Genomic DNA, 13,919 nt, shown 5'->3' with positions numbered 1-13,919 from the left:
AAAGACACATTTAGCATCTGAATTGCAGTGAAGGATTAAGCAGTTCTTGTGCTGAAGGTTTCAAGTTGCCCAAAGATTATAGTGTCACGGGGAGATTAGGAGCTATGTCTTTGTTTAATTCATTCTTTTCTTACACCAAAAAGAAACAGGTGCAGTACTTCACTGCATAGGTTTAAATAAGAAGTGTCTACTGGACAATCGCCATCCCCTTATCTTTCCCAGTGCTCATCAGTGTCTCTCCAGTGAAGCTCCAGTCGCTTTTACTCCGAACATTCCTAAAGGGAACTTACAACCTAGGTCTGGGTCTGACCGGGAATCAAACCTGCAAATGGACGACTCTCCAACCAACTGAGCCTCCTGGCCAGAGCTTGTCATCTTTCTTAAAAAATAAACATTTTCAACATTTGGTCAAAAGAAGGCCATGTAGGTTCCTGGCTAGCAGGACAGTTGTTGCACACTTAGACTGTCATCTTCCCCAAGCTGGCAGTTGATACCTTTTTTTTCAACTTACTTTTATTTTAAAAAAAAAAAAAAAAACCTTAAATGCATGCTCCATCTGAGACAGGATAGTAAAAAAGCTATAAAAATTCCTTGGCAAGTGGAATGGGGAAACAGCTGAACAAACTGGCTGAGCAATTTACCACCAGACAGAGAAGGTCACCAGTGCAGAAAGCTGCTGGTGCCTAGCAATGGGAAAAATTGGCATTCCCTGCCTTGGCAAATCACTGACCATGTGGTTTAGGTCCCCGTGACCTTTCATATCACTGGTCATGTGTTTAGATAACCCCCTCCCCCCCACACACACACCTTTCCTCCCTGGAGATAACATCTAGGCCTCAGTTGTATTTCAGCTCCAGGCCCAGCAAACCAGCAAAACAAGGTAGGTAATGCCAGGACCAGCTGTGAAGACTAATGACCTCTGATGCTGACCAGGCAGGGGAGACCAGGACTGGAAAGGCTACCCCTGGAAAAGCTGATGACTTTCTATTGAGATCCTGCCCTAAGACCTCCCCTAAATCCCCAACCTTTAAAACCCTCAAGATGAAGGACCCGGCACCTACTCTCTGGCCCGCCCAGAGGACAACAGCACCTTTCTCCCATAGGTGCCTCTCCTAAGCTCTCAGGCAGGGGTCGCCACCCTTTCGGACCTCAGGGACCACCAATGGTCCATGGACCACAGGTTGGCGACCGCTGCTCTAAGGGACCCCACCATACTTGCAACTAGGGAAGCCATGGGCAGCGGCCGTTCATCCCATGCTGACCCCCTGAACCTGTTCCCAAGGCCCCCCCTTTTCTGACAGTGGCCCCACCTTGGCTCACTTGTTTCCTTTAAGATTTCCAGAGAGCCAAAGCAGCCCCGCCTAGGCTGTCTCCTGTTGCTTCTTCTATCCTAGGACATTCCTTGTTTCACTGCCCCAGCTTTAATAAACATACTCAAAACCACCTGGACTCATGCTGGGACATCTTTCCTGCATGAGGTCAAGAACCCACACACTACAGGCCAGACCGAGGCAGACCCACTCTGGCCTGGTCCCATTTCAGGTTGCAAGTAGTCCTGAGTGCTGGCTCAATTATTTAGATTTCATTCTGTATAAAATTAGAGTTTTTAAGTAGGGACTTGACAATATTAAAACTATATTTATTGTTCTAGACATTATATTTCCCAAGGCAACATGTAGTCATATACTCCCCTCACTATACAAAATGTAGTGCTTAAAATTCAGTTGAAACATGAAAGAAAACCACTTTGCTTTCATGTATAATGAACTTTCTATCATGGCTGGGAAGTTAATTAAAAGTTAAGACTTCCACAATCTACAGTCGAGAAAAACTCTTTAATCAAGAAGAAAAAAAGAAATTACAGGAAATTTTTTATTTAAAAATTAGCATTTTCTCTTTTTAAATTCTTATTTCCTGTGAACAAAAGAAAATTTTGAGAGTGGGAGAGATTTCTTGTTCTCAGAAAGCAGTTTTCTTGAAATTCAATTATTCTCATTCAAATTCATGTTAATCAATATCTGGATTTCTTTACGTGTCATGTAACAAGGAATATTTCTTTCTTAGAGCAATACAATGTTATAAGAATTAAAAAGAAAAAACACACAATTACAGCTACATGAAATTCTTGATCATTTTAAACTACCTTGTCTTCCTTTGTATTTTTTAATTGGAAGTGGGTGAAGCTCTAGCTTCTGTGCTTACTGCTAGAGTTAAAATCTATGGAACTGTAAACTCTGGTATAATTAAAAATTAAAATGATCTCAGTGTTTCCATGGAAATAAGCACCTCATGAATAAAGAATTACTATTATGCAGCTGATAAAGAAGTCTGTCCCTGTGAAAGCCACACATTGTTTTACAGCTACTAAAAGCTAATGCTTTTGTTTTGTTCTTGCCTATTTCCCTTGGTTAAATTCTTCTTGAAGGTCTAAAAATACCCATGTTTTTTATTGCTAAAAGTCCAATATCAGAACATTATATTTTCAAATGTTAATCAAACTTGAAAAGATCTTAAGACAGTATATTTACATAAGAATTTCGAGATCTAAAAAAAAAAAAAGAAAAGAAAAGAAAAAGAATTTCTAATTAGCTTTAAGTGATTCATGAATCATGAATGGGATAGCAACTTGAAGGATGCTCTAGTCATCTTTTAAAAGCCAGAATTTGTATTGCCAATCAACCATATTTTAGGTAAAAGTGAAAAGTTCAATAGTTCATTAAAATTTGAAGAATGTATAAAATTATTTCTTAAAATTGATAATTTAAGGCAGTTACTTAAAGAAATTAGACTAGAGCCCTGGCTGGTGTAGCTTAGTTGGTTGAGTGTTGTCCCATGCACCAAAATGTCAGTTCAAGTCCCTGTCAACCCCAGCAGGGGGTGTGCAGGAGGCAGTAATTATAAAAATTGAAGTATGGAAAGTGGTGTTTCTCATATGAAACAAATTGTGATTTTTCTCTTTTAGACCTATGAGACCATCTTCTTATGAGGTATTTTGGAGGAAAGGAGAGAAGATCAGAAGAATAAACAGAAAAGAGAAAAATGAAGGAACATAAGAGAACATAGAAAAGAATAAAGGACTTTATATTCAAAGTTGATTTTAAGGGATCTAAAATATTTCATTTTTAAATTTTCACAATTTTCTCTTGCCTTTGCCAAGGAATCTTTTAAGGAGGCAATTTCAAAATATATCCCTTGAATATATTTTGAAAGTTTCTTCTTGCTTTAAAATGTGCCTAGCTCAATTGGTTAGAGCATTGCCCTGAAACAGGGGTCTTCAAACTACGGCCCGCGGGCCACATGCAGCCCCCAGGGGAGTCTGATCCTGCCCGCCAGGTTTTTTGGGCAGTGAGCACAGCCAAGGTGTTACAGTAGGAATTAGTAGTTCATATAGTCCGGCCCTCCAGCTCTCTGAGGGACCGTGATCTGGCCCCCACTTTAAAAAGTTTGAGGACCCCTGCAAATATCAAGGTTGTGGGTTCAGTCTCTAGTCAGAGCACATACAAGAAGCAACCAATGAACAAAAAAATTAATGTGTTTTTTCCCTCTGTCTCTCCGTCTCTTGCTCCTTGCTCTAAAGTCAATAAATTAAAAAACGTGTAGACAATTGTATGTTTGGGATGCTGCTTCCTTTGTGCTTTAAAGTGACTCCCAAAGGAACGATTTTGTTCATATAAACAGTTTCTCAAAGTAACCACTGTAATTCCAAAATAATGCTTATATCATTTAGAAACAAGCTTTGTTTTCATTCTAATATAAATACATAGAAGATGCAGGAGTTCAACCCAGAATGGGTACAAAACTAGACTAAAGATAAACCTAAAGAGACTGGCAACAGTCAGTCAACTCTTGTGCACCTTGTATCTTGTCCCTCCTCCCCATCTCCCCCCACAAAGAGAACTATATCTTCATGAATAACATATCAGTGAGTAAAATTTGATAAGATTCTCATAAATGACCTGAGGCTTTTTTCCCCAAATCATGCCAATCTGAAGAGAAGTCTTCTGAGCAAACTAGCTTACACCCATCTTGATATCTCTGGACTTCTTACAGATGAACAATGAAGAAATGACAAGGCCAGACACAAAAGTATTGTCAGCAATAATGCAGATTTCTACCAAAAATAAGTTTTTTAAACTTGATCAATCTGAATTTTTAAAAGAGCCTCTTATTCCTAGAAATCACTCTCAAACTAAACAAATTAAATAGCATTTGGAGTGTTTGAGGAAAAATAAGAAAGCAAATCTGAAACTCAATATGAACTTACCTTCCCATCGTCATTGGAGAGACCCTGTGCAGGAGGCTCAAAGGGCCTCAGAAAGCATGCTGTTTCCAAGTTGATCAGATTTCTATAGGACTCCAAAGATTATCAAATGCTGGCTTCTTTAAAATACCTCCAAAATAACCTGTTGATAGAGCAGAACTGAGTTTTTTGCTTACTGCAGTAAGGGAGGCTATCTTAATAGTCTTTGCAGTGTCTTATGGGAGAAGTCAGAGGTACAATATTTATGAGTTTTGGGGATCTAGTTTAAGATGAGTTTCAGGGGATCTAGTTGGGATTGGCACAGTTTTTACATAATAGCATTTTATATAAAATAGTATTTACACATAGCTTTTGACTGGAAACAGGGAGGTAAGAGTTTAGAAGTGATTCTTGTGCAATCTTCTGCCTCCTCACAGTAATCTGCTGTGCCCTCCACAACCTGCATTGCTCACCTGCCTGGAACTTCTGTAATATACAGTGCTCTGCCTTTGTGTGAGCAGACAGTACTTATCACACCATCTCACAATTGGTTAATTATGCATATGTATGTTAATACACTGCGAGTCCTCATAGGGTTAGGATGAGGTTTTGTTAATATATCTTACAGCCAGCAGGTAATAGCGTCTGGTTCTCAATGAATGCTCAGTCCCTGTTGACTGTAGCTGAAGTAAAACAAACATGCTGAATTTCAATTTATGAACATAAATCTCAAATGAGCCCTTAATCAAGTAGATCCATTAATAATACAGGGATGGGCAAAAGTAGGTTTATGGTTATAATACAAATAAATAATACAACAATAAATAAATAATACAAGAAGAAAATGTGTTTCTCGTACTCATTATTGGTAAACCTACTTTTTAAAAAAATATATTTTATTGATTTTTTACAGAGAGGAAGAGAGAGGGATAGAGAGTTAGAAACATCGATGAGAGAGAATCATCGATCAGCTGCTTCCTGCACACCTCCTACTGGGGATGTGCCCGCAACCAAGGTACATGCCCTTGACCAGAATTGGAACTGGGACCTTTCAGTCTGCAGGCTGATGCTCTATCCTAGGGGTGTCGAACTCAATCAGAGAAAGGGCCAAAATCTAAAATCCAGCCTAAATCGCGGGCCGAATGGTTTACTGAACAGTCATAAACTGACAATGTCATAAACTGACAGCGGAGTGCAATGATGACAGCGCGGTGCGGGCCACATTGCAAGGCCTGGCGGGCTGGATTTGGCCCGCGGGCCTTGTGTTTGACACATGTGCTCTATCCACTGGTGGTAAACCTACTTTTGCCAACCCCTTGATTATACTTCCTTAGTCTAATTACTCTCATACTAGCTTTTCTCAACTCCCCCTACACCCATCTTCACACTTACCGAAGGACCTTGCTTATTTCACTGAGAAAACTGACGCAATCAAAAGATACCGTAATTTCCCCAAACTCTCATTTGTTCCCACCTACCAGCACCTTTACCCATGTAGGCTGCCTTGTCACCTATTCATAGAGGAGGTATCCATGCTCCTATCTAAAGTCAGGCTCTTTCTTTGGGTACTAGATTCCATCCCCATTCTCTTACCCAAAGACATTTCTTCAGCAATTCTCGCTCCTAGGCTTTCCCATCTCTCTTCGGGTTGTTTTCCAGTTATTTTCTATAAGGACGCTCCAAAATCTTAAATGCAGATGGTCATTTATTCAAAAATATTTTCCATGCATCTACCACTGTGATACATCTATGAATAAAAAAAGACAAAAGTCCCTGCCCCATGCAGTTTAGAATCTAGTAGGTGCAGTCGGATTAATTTCAAAATTTATTCTATATATCTTTTAAATTGATTTGAGAGAGGAAGAGAGAGGGAGAGACAGAAACATCAATGATGAGAGAGAATCACTGATCAGCTGCCTCCTGCACGCCCCACACTGATGATCGAGCCTAGGACCCTTTAGTCCACAGGCCAATGCTCCATCACTGAGCCAAACCAGCCAGGGCACAAAATTTATTCATGAGGAAACAACTCTTGAGGCTCACAAGGGACCAGAAGGATGCCCATTCCCAACAGCCCGATTGGAAAACCACATTAACTCAAAAGCACAGTGTGGGATACTCCGAAGGGTTTTGCTTTAACAATGGGACAAAACTAACACCCAGATGTCCATCAACAGGTGAATGAATAAACAAATTATGGTATATTCATACAATTAGATACTACTCAGTAGTAAAATTGAATAAATTGTTTATCCAGTGACATAAATTCTAAAATAATTATGCTGATTGACAAAAGTCAAATAAAAATGTGCATACTATATGATTTCATTTTATAAAATTACTAGTGGTCAGGTGCACAAAATTCATACATGGGGGATGGGTGTCCCTCAACCTGTCCTACAGCCTCTCGATCAGGCACCTCTCGGGGATGTCTGCCAGTTTAGGCCCAACCCGTTGGATCGGGCCTAAATCACAGTCAGACATCCCTCTCACAATCCCGGACCACTGGCTCCTAATCGCTCATCTGCCTGCTGGCCTGCTTGCCCCTAACTACCCTCCCCGACAGCCTGATCACCCCCAACTGCCCTCCCCTTCTGGACTGATCACCCCTAACCGCCTCTGCCTCAGATCCACCACCATGGCTTTGTCTGGAAGAACATGCAGAAGGTCCCCCAGTCTAGTTAGCATATTACCCTTTTATTAGTATAGAGGCCTGGTGCACAGGTGGGGGCCGGCTGGTCTGCCCTGAAGGGGGTCCCGGATCAGCGTAGGGGTCCCCTTGGGAGGCAGGACCAGCCTGGGCAAGGGGCCTGGGGCAGTTTGCAGGTCAGCCACACCCCCACTGGGCTAGCAGTCCCTGCTGGGGGGTATGGCCGGCCTGGGTGAGGGGCTGAGAGCCATTTTCAGGCTGGCCACACCCCCATCGGGGTGAGAGTACCTGTGGGGGGCTTGGTCAACCTGGGGGAGGGACTGGACAAGGAGCTGAGCACGTTTTGCAGGCTGGCCAAGTCCCCATCAGGATGAGGGTCCTTGTGGGGGGCCATGGCTGCCCTGGGCAAGGGGCTTAGGGCCATTTGCAGGCTGGCCACACCCCCATCCTAAAAAATAGGCAGAGTGGAATTATGGGGGGATAAAAACAAAGAGGGAAAAATTAATGCTGCCTCATTTTTAAATAGCATACTCTGTCAAAAAATATAATACTATACTTGAAAATTTTCACAGTACAAAAATGTGGGGGGAAAGAATTACTAATGCCTTACTTTGCACAGTTTTAAAATGTTGATGGTTGGCTGAGCTGAAAATACTAAAATAAATATATATATATATATATATATATATATATATATATATAATGATAACAGTTATTACTGGTAGTTATGCTTAAAAATTTTCAGATTCCAAATTGAACTACCAGAATTCTCAGATATTAAAGTATTTATTCAGCATCTTCAAAATGAATAAAATCACCATTATCCCCAAAGTATAAAAAGAAAACTAACAAGTTTAAGAAAAAGCACAGCATTTTAATGAAAAAATTACATTATAACAAGGACATTATACTTTAAGTTACTATATACATATATATATACACACACTTTTGAAACTTTTAAAAAAAATCCTGGTACAAATTATATAACATCTTTCTCATATTCACATGATTAAGTATGTACTTTGACAGAATATAAAGATGAAATACAAGCTGATGAACTTCAAAACTAGAAACTTTAATGCAGGACCATATCCCAAAATCTAATTTCCATCACTTTTGTAACTTCTAGAAAGTATTTACCTGTTATAAGCATACACGTTTTTTCTTTTAAGTATGTTAACTGCTTACATAGAAAATCAGTATTTAGGAAAATGCCCACCATAATACCTGTGTTTATCTATAATTCATTGTAATATATATAAAGTTCACTTGGAGACTTGGAACATAAAAACTACAATGAAGAAACAAACTCATCTATAATTATGAATTTCTAAGCACTTATTCTGAATATCCAACTTACTACTATAGATATTGGACCTTGTGATACATGACACAAAAGAGCATTTGTCCAACTTTGCTGTAGAGCTGTTAGGAGAGTGCCAAATAAAGATGCTGAAAATTTTATGCACTTGTATTCAATACCCTGCACGTTTAAAAGATAACTGAATATTTAAAATATGTAAACATACTTTTAAAAAAGTGATACTAAGCACCTTTAAAATACAATACTGATATATTGTGACTGAATATTCAGTTAGAGGACAAATGAACTTTTTAAAACTAACTTAAAACCCATTTTTAAAGAGCTACTTATTGAAATACTTACATGAAAATATTGATAGTTCCAGTTTCTACCTAAAAACCAAAAGAGTGTACAATTAGGAATTTCAACTTTCTTCATCCACTTTTCTTTTGTTTTTTTGTTTGTGGGGAGGATGCATGGTAACTTTCTATCCTCATAATAAAAGAGAGAGAGAGAGAGAGAAAAAAAAACAGTATCAGAAGAGACATTCTCAGCCCGGTTGGCATGGCTCAGTGGCTGAGCGTCCACCTATGAACAAGGAGGTTACAGTTCCATTCCAGGGCACATGCCTGAGTTGCAGGCTTGATCCCCAGTAGAGGGCATGCAGGAGGAAGCTGAACAATGATTTTCTCTCATCATTGATGTTTCTATCTCTCTCTCCCTCCCCCTTCCTCTCTGAAATCAATAAAAAAAAATTTTTTTTAAAGAGACATTCACAAAGAATGAAATGAGAGAAATATCTCTAAACTATGTTTTGTTCTTGATTACGTAAGTTTGAATCCTTGGACATCTCTCATCTTCATCCATAACTGACTAGAGTTTGTATCTTAACAAGCATTTCTCCTTAGCAACTCAACATAAAAAAATAAAGGAATGTTTCCAAAGAAATATAGTTCAATTGGTAAAATATTTAATAAATTATTATCATTAATGAAAGGTGAAGATTATATAAAATATTGCAAAAGCATTCCATAAAAAGTAGAAATAACAAATGGAAAGAACATTACCTACAATGAACACTAAACTATAAATTAATTTGGACTTATTCCCTTAGTACATGCAGACTAAGAGAAATCTGGGTTTGAGGTAACTAACAGTTGTGTTTAACTTAACATAACAGATTTGGCAGCCTAACTCTATAAATGCTGGTATCAAATATTTTCATTTACTAAGAAACTGGTAAGTAAGTCACATTAAAAACCATATATGTAATTGAATATTAATTTTGCATTAAATAAGGGTTTAAATAATAATATAATATAATATAAATCTAAAGAGCAAGGAATTTTAAAATTTCACCCACTTCTAATATAACAGTGCTTTATACTTATACATGTTATGAACCTGAAATTTTTAAAGTGAATTAAGAATGAGAGATGGAATCCTAACTAGTTTGGCTCAATAAATAGACCCTACGGAATGAAGGATCCCAGTTTCAATTCCTGTCCAGGGCATGTACCTTGGTTGCAGGCACATCCCCACTGGGGGGGGTGTAGGAGGCAGCTGATCAATGTTTCTCTCTCATCAATGTTTCTAACTCTCTGTTCCGCTCCCTTCCTCTCTGTGAAAAATCAATAAAATATGTTTTTTAAAAAAAGAATGGGAGATTGGACTTAGAAAAGGAAAGAAAACTCATATTCATGTAAAGTATTATGGTTAAATTCCATATTATATTGCACATGCTTTAAGTATTAAACATTAAAATCCATATGAAAATCTTATTAAATATATCCACAGATAGTCTCTGAAGGAAAAAAATGTCTTAAAGTTGATTTCTTGATAATTATAATTGACCTTCCAGAAAACAGAAGCTTATATTGAATATCTGAAGTAAATATATTTACTCAACAAGCAAATATATAACAGATCTGTTGTTTCAGTTTTAATATAAACTAAATTTTAAACTATAAATATTTACCTTTCAGTACTATAAATTCTAATAACATCAATTCAGTCAAAACTCTGGCATAAAAAAATAAATACAACTCAAATTCTTTCCTAACCAGAGCTGAATCTTCAATATAAAATAGGAAGGAATCCTCTGCCAATATAAAAGAGTTCCCCAAATTACCTGTAAATACCATGGAATTCTATTATTCTTCCAGAATTCTTTCCATTTCTACATTTTTCTACCCATAGGTAGAGTTGTATTACAATACTGCATAAATCCATGTAATATACATTAATTTGTTGTTTATCTGATTAATTCAAGTTAAAATTCTCAAGTACTTACCAAGATCCTATAAATTTCTACTACATTACCATTAGTGTGCTATTGGTTTGCAGTTACAAGTATAAAAATCAGAATGAAAGACACTAAAATGCAACTATACAGTTTCCACACATGTGAGTGCTGGGCTTTGTGTTATGAAGTAAAATCTATTGTTTATTTTTCCAAATGAGAGACTACAAATCTTCTCTCACCTGTCTGTCAATTTAAAACATTTTTTCACAACTTTAAAGAGAAAATAAATTCTTTAAAAAATTTTTAAAAGTATCACACGCGCTTGCGTGTGCACGCATACACGAATACACACACACACACACACACACACACACACACACAGAGTTTTTTGTTCTATTTCATTTTTTAAGAACCAAAATTAGATATTTCCAGGGAATAAGTTAGATAACTATTCGTGTTCAGGCTATGTTACCGTGGATAAGTTCAGATAACCTTTTGAAATACTGGCCTTATCAGATACCCAGAAAACATAAGAATTATACAAAATAAGAGGTGTAAAATATCTCTTAAAGTAAAAATATGGAATTGGCAACAAATATCAGTTTTAAATAAAAGGCTGCTCATCAAACCAGTCTTCAGTCCACATTGCTGAGGTTTGACAATATTCACCTTCTTTTCTATGACATCAGAAGTCACCAGAGTTGTACAGTTCTGAAAAGCTTCAACAATTTATGTAGCAGATAATTTCTCGCAGCCCAAATTTTTTTTTACTTCCATAGACAATGCTGGTTCTTTGGGTTCCTGTTTAACTTCGTTCACAGAAATGGTACCTTCTGGGTTTTCTTCAACTTGAAAGCCAAAAATAAAAGAAAAACCCTAAAGATTAATATCATTTATAACACAGGGATCTTTAGAATTATATAAATTAGAAGCCAAGCATAAAACAATAGTTTGGAAAAAATAGGTAACTTAGAAAAGCAGTTGGTATATTTGAGAACTTAGTGCTTCTGACATCTTAATAGCCATTCATGTTACATTCCTTACAGGGGTCTCCTTTAATTAGAGATCCCAGAAATATTTTGGCACAATACAGAGGGAGGAAGCATGTTAGAATGGAAAAGCTTTGGGGACAATTAGCTCTGAGTTTAAATTCCTTCTTTGCCACTTAGTTGATGTGAACTTGGGCAATTACTTAACCTCTTTGAGCCTTGGTTTCCCCATCTGTAGAATGGAACACCACTATGGAGTTATTGTGAGGATTAATTGAAATATATTCCTTTCCCCTCTTCTACTAAAGTTTCTCGGTAGTGATAACTGTCACAGCCCTCTGGATACATTTTCTTAAAAGCAATACTTTAGCCCCAGTCGGTTTGGCTCAGTGGACAGAGCATTGACCTGCGGACCAAAGGGTCCCAGGGTGGATTCCATCAGGGGCACATACCTTGTTTGCAGGCTCCTCCGTGGCCTGGGCCTTGGTTGGGGTGCGTGCAGGAGGCAACCAATCAATGTGTTTCTTTCACATTGATGTTTTTCTCAGTCTTCCCCTCTCTCTTACATTCTCTCTAAAAGATCAATGGAAAAATATCCTCAGGTGAGGATTAACCCCCCCAAAAATATAAGATCTCTAATTAATTTAAAAGGCAATAATTACTTTCTGGAAGGAACTATTTCACACTTTTCCTTACCCAGAAGGGTGATGATTAAAAATGTAGAGAAAATACATGTTCTAAGGATAATTGCTATGAAGATTTTGCTCTTCAAAGCAAACTGCAAATCTTTTCCCACTAAACTGCCCAATCCAGAACAATTAGTAGAAAAAGAAGTGACATAGGTCAAGTAGGAGTTAACAGTCTATACTATGTTGACTGGGCTCACTACAAAGTAAAGTTAACAAAATCATATATTGTACCCAAATCCCCTTTCAAATTCCACAGAACTCAACATTTAAATCTATAACTCAAAATTTTCCTTTAAATATTTCTATCTGCCCACTTCATTCCATTTTCATTATGTGCATATTAATTTTCCTATAACCTTTTCACTAAATAGTTTTCCCTTCAAATTTAATTTTTTTTCAAGAATTCTAAAATGATCTTCCTGCTCTGACATCATCACAGATTTTCCATGTAAAAATAGGTAATTAATAATTACAGCAGAGAAAACAATTAAAAATTTGTGTTATTAAAACATAGGCTTATAAAATGTTTTATTTTTCTCATAGCTTTAGCTGATTTATTTATATATTATAAACCCACTAAATAGAAATGATAGTTATTTTTCTGTAGTGTAGTGAACATAGTTCATAAAGTGTTTTTTAAAAAAATCTTAAGATGATTTTAACTTACAAAGAGGTGGGTGGCTGTCTATAATTTGTATTGGAATGGCCTGTATATTTCCCAACAGAAACTGATGAACACTTCCTTCCAGATTCTCTGTATCCTCAGCAGCTCCAGCATCCACCAGCTGATCTGCCGCGGCCACATTTTGATCTGGTCCTGGAAGGTTATCCATGGTAGAGGCAATACTATTGTTTGGGGTAAGGCATGTGTCTGTTTGAAGGCTATGACTCTGACCACGCTGTAGAGAATTATTCTTCATTACGGTACTTGGAATTGAATCCAGAAGTCTTGAAGGACTAGAGGAGAGGTGGTCATCTACTGATATCAGAGCTGGTGATCCATCAGAAGTGAATCTTGGTTGCAACTGTAAACCCTTTTAAATCAAAGAGTTACATCAAAATGTTTGAATTTACCATATAAAAACTCTCATAGGCTATATTATTCTTCTGACACAAAATTGGAATAAAATATAAGAGTACAATTGTAAACAAATATTAAGTGAGGACAGAAATAAGAACCAAAGGAAAAGTAGGAAAATGAAATTTTAATGCAGGCATAGTCCACTCAAACTTTTTCAAAACATGTTGTTTAAATTATAATTTTAAACCAAGATACAAAAAAGTCAGGAAATTAACAATGAAAACATCTTTGATCATGATTATAATTCTATAATAAATCTGTAAAAAGGAGGAGAAAGAGGAGGCGGAGGAGGTTGAAGAAAGAAGAAAAAGGTCTCAAATTTGGCTATTTTACTGAATTTCTACCTGTAGTTGTGTGAATATTTTCGGCTGAAATGAAGAAAGTGGGGAGGAGAGCAAATGGGCTGATTCTGGAGACAAAGAACCCCTTGTCCGATTTGTTCCCACTTTGGTGGTACATGATTCTTCTGGTGAATTTCCTAAATTATATAAAAAAATAAATTATTAAAACAAAAGAAATGTATGGCTTCTAGGATACTAGACGTAATTACAACCTTAACTATCAGAAAATAAGGTCAAAGTTTTGAAAAGGACTTTAAGAAGTTATATAGTCCACTATTTTCAGAACTTGGTAGATTATCAGAATTACTAAGGGAACTTTAAAAATATATAAATTCCTAGGTTCAACCTCTATTAAATTTAATTCAGTATATCTAGGATGGA

General features: G+C 37.1%; 1 protein-coding gene across 9 annotated transcripts in view; it reads right to left on the bottom strand.

Moving 5' to 3' along the window:
* Positions 1-3,359: 3,359 nt before the first annotated feature.
* CARF (calcium responsive transcription factor) overlaps positions 3,360-13,919 on the bottom strand; it is a 35,603-nt gene continuing 25,043 nt past the window's right edge. For 4 of the 9 annotated variants that reach the window (XM_084893188.1, XM_084893189.1, XM_084893190.1 and 1 more), the window contains 3 exons: positions 13,542-13,675; positions 12,784-13,150; positions 7,722-11,286 (listed from right to left, as the gene is read on the bottom strand). In XM_084893188.1, coding sequence (XP_084749314.1) covers positions 11,168-11,286; positions 12,784-13,150; positions 13,542-13,675 — 620 coding nt within the window. In that variant the 3' untranslated portion in view covers positions 7,722-11,167. Of the gene's footprint in view, positions 4,404-5,172; positions 5,331-5,539; positions 5,988-7,721; positions 11,287-12,783; positions 13,151-13,541; positions 13,676-13,919 lie in introns of those variants that run through there. The other 5 variants (XR_014795820.1, XR_014795821.1, XR_014795817.1 and 2 more) reach the window with 4 other exon arrangements.

This window comes from Pipistrellus hanaki (assembly GCF_964339955.1).
Source record: "Pipistrellus hanaki genome assembly, chromosome: 8".
NCBI lineage: Eukaryota > Metazoa > Chordata > Mammalia > Chiroptera > Vespertilionidae > Pipistrellus > Pipistrellus hanaki.
Note: the sequence above shows the minus strand (reverse complement) of the source record. Positions and strands in the feature narration are given on the sequence as shown.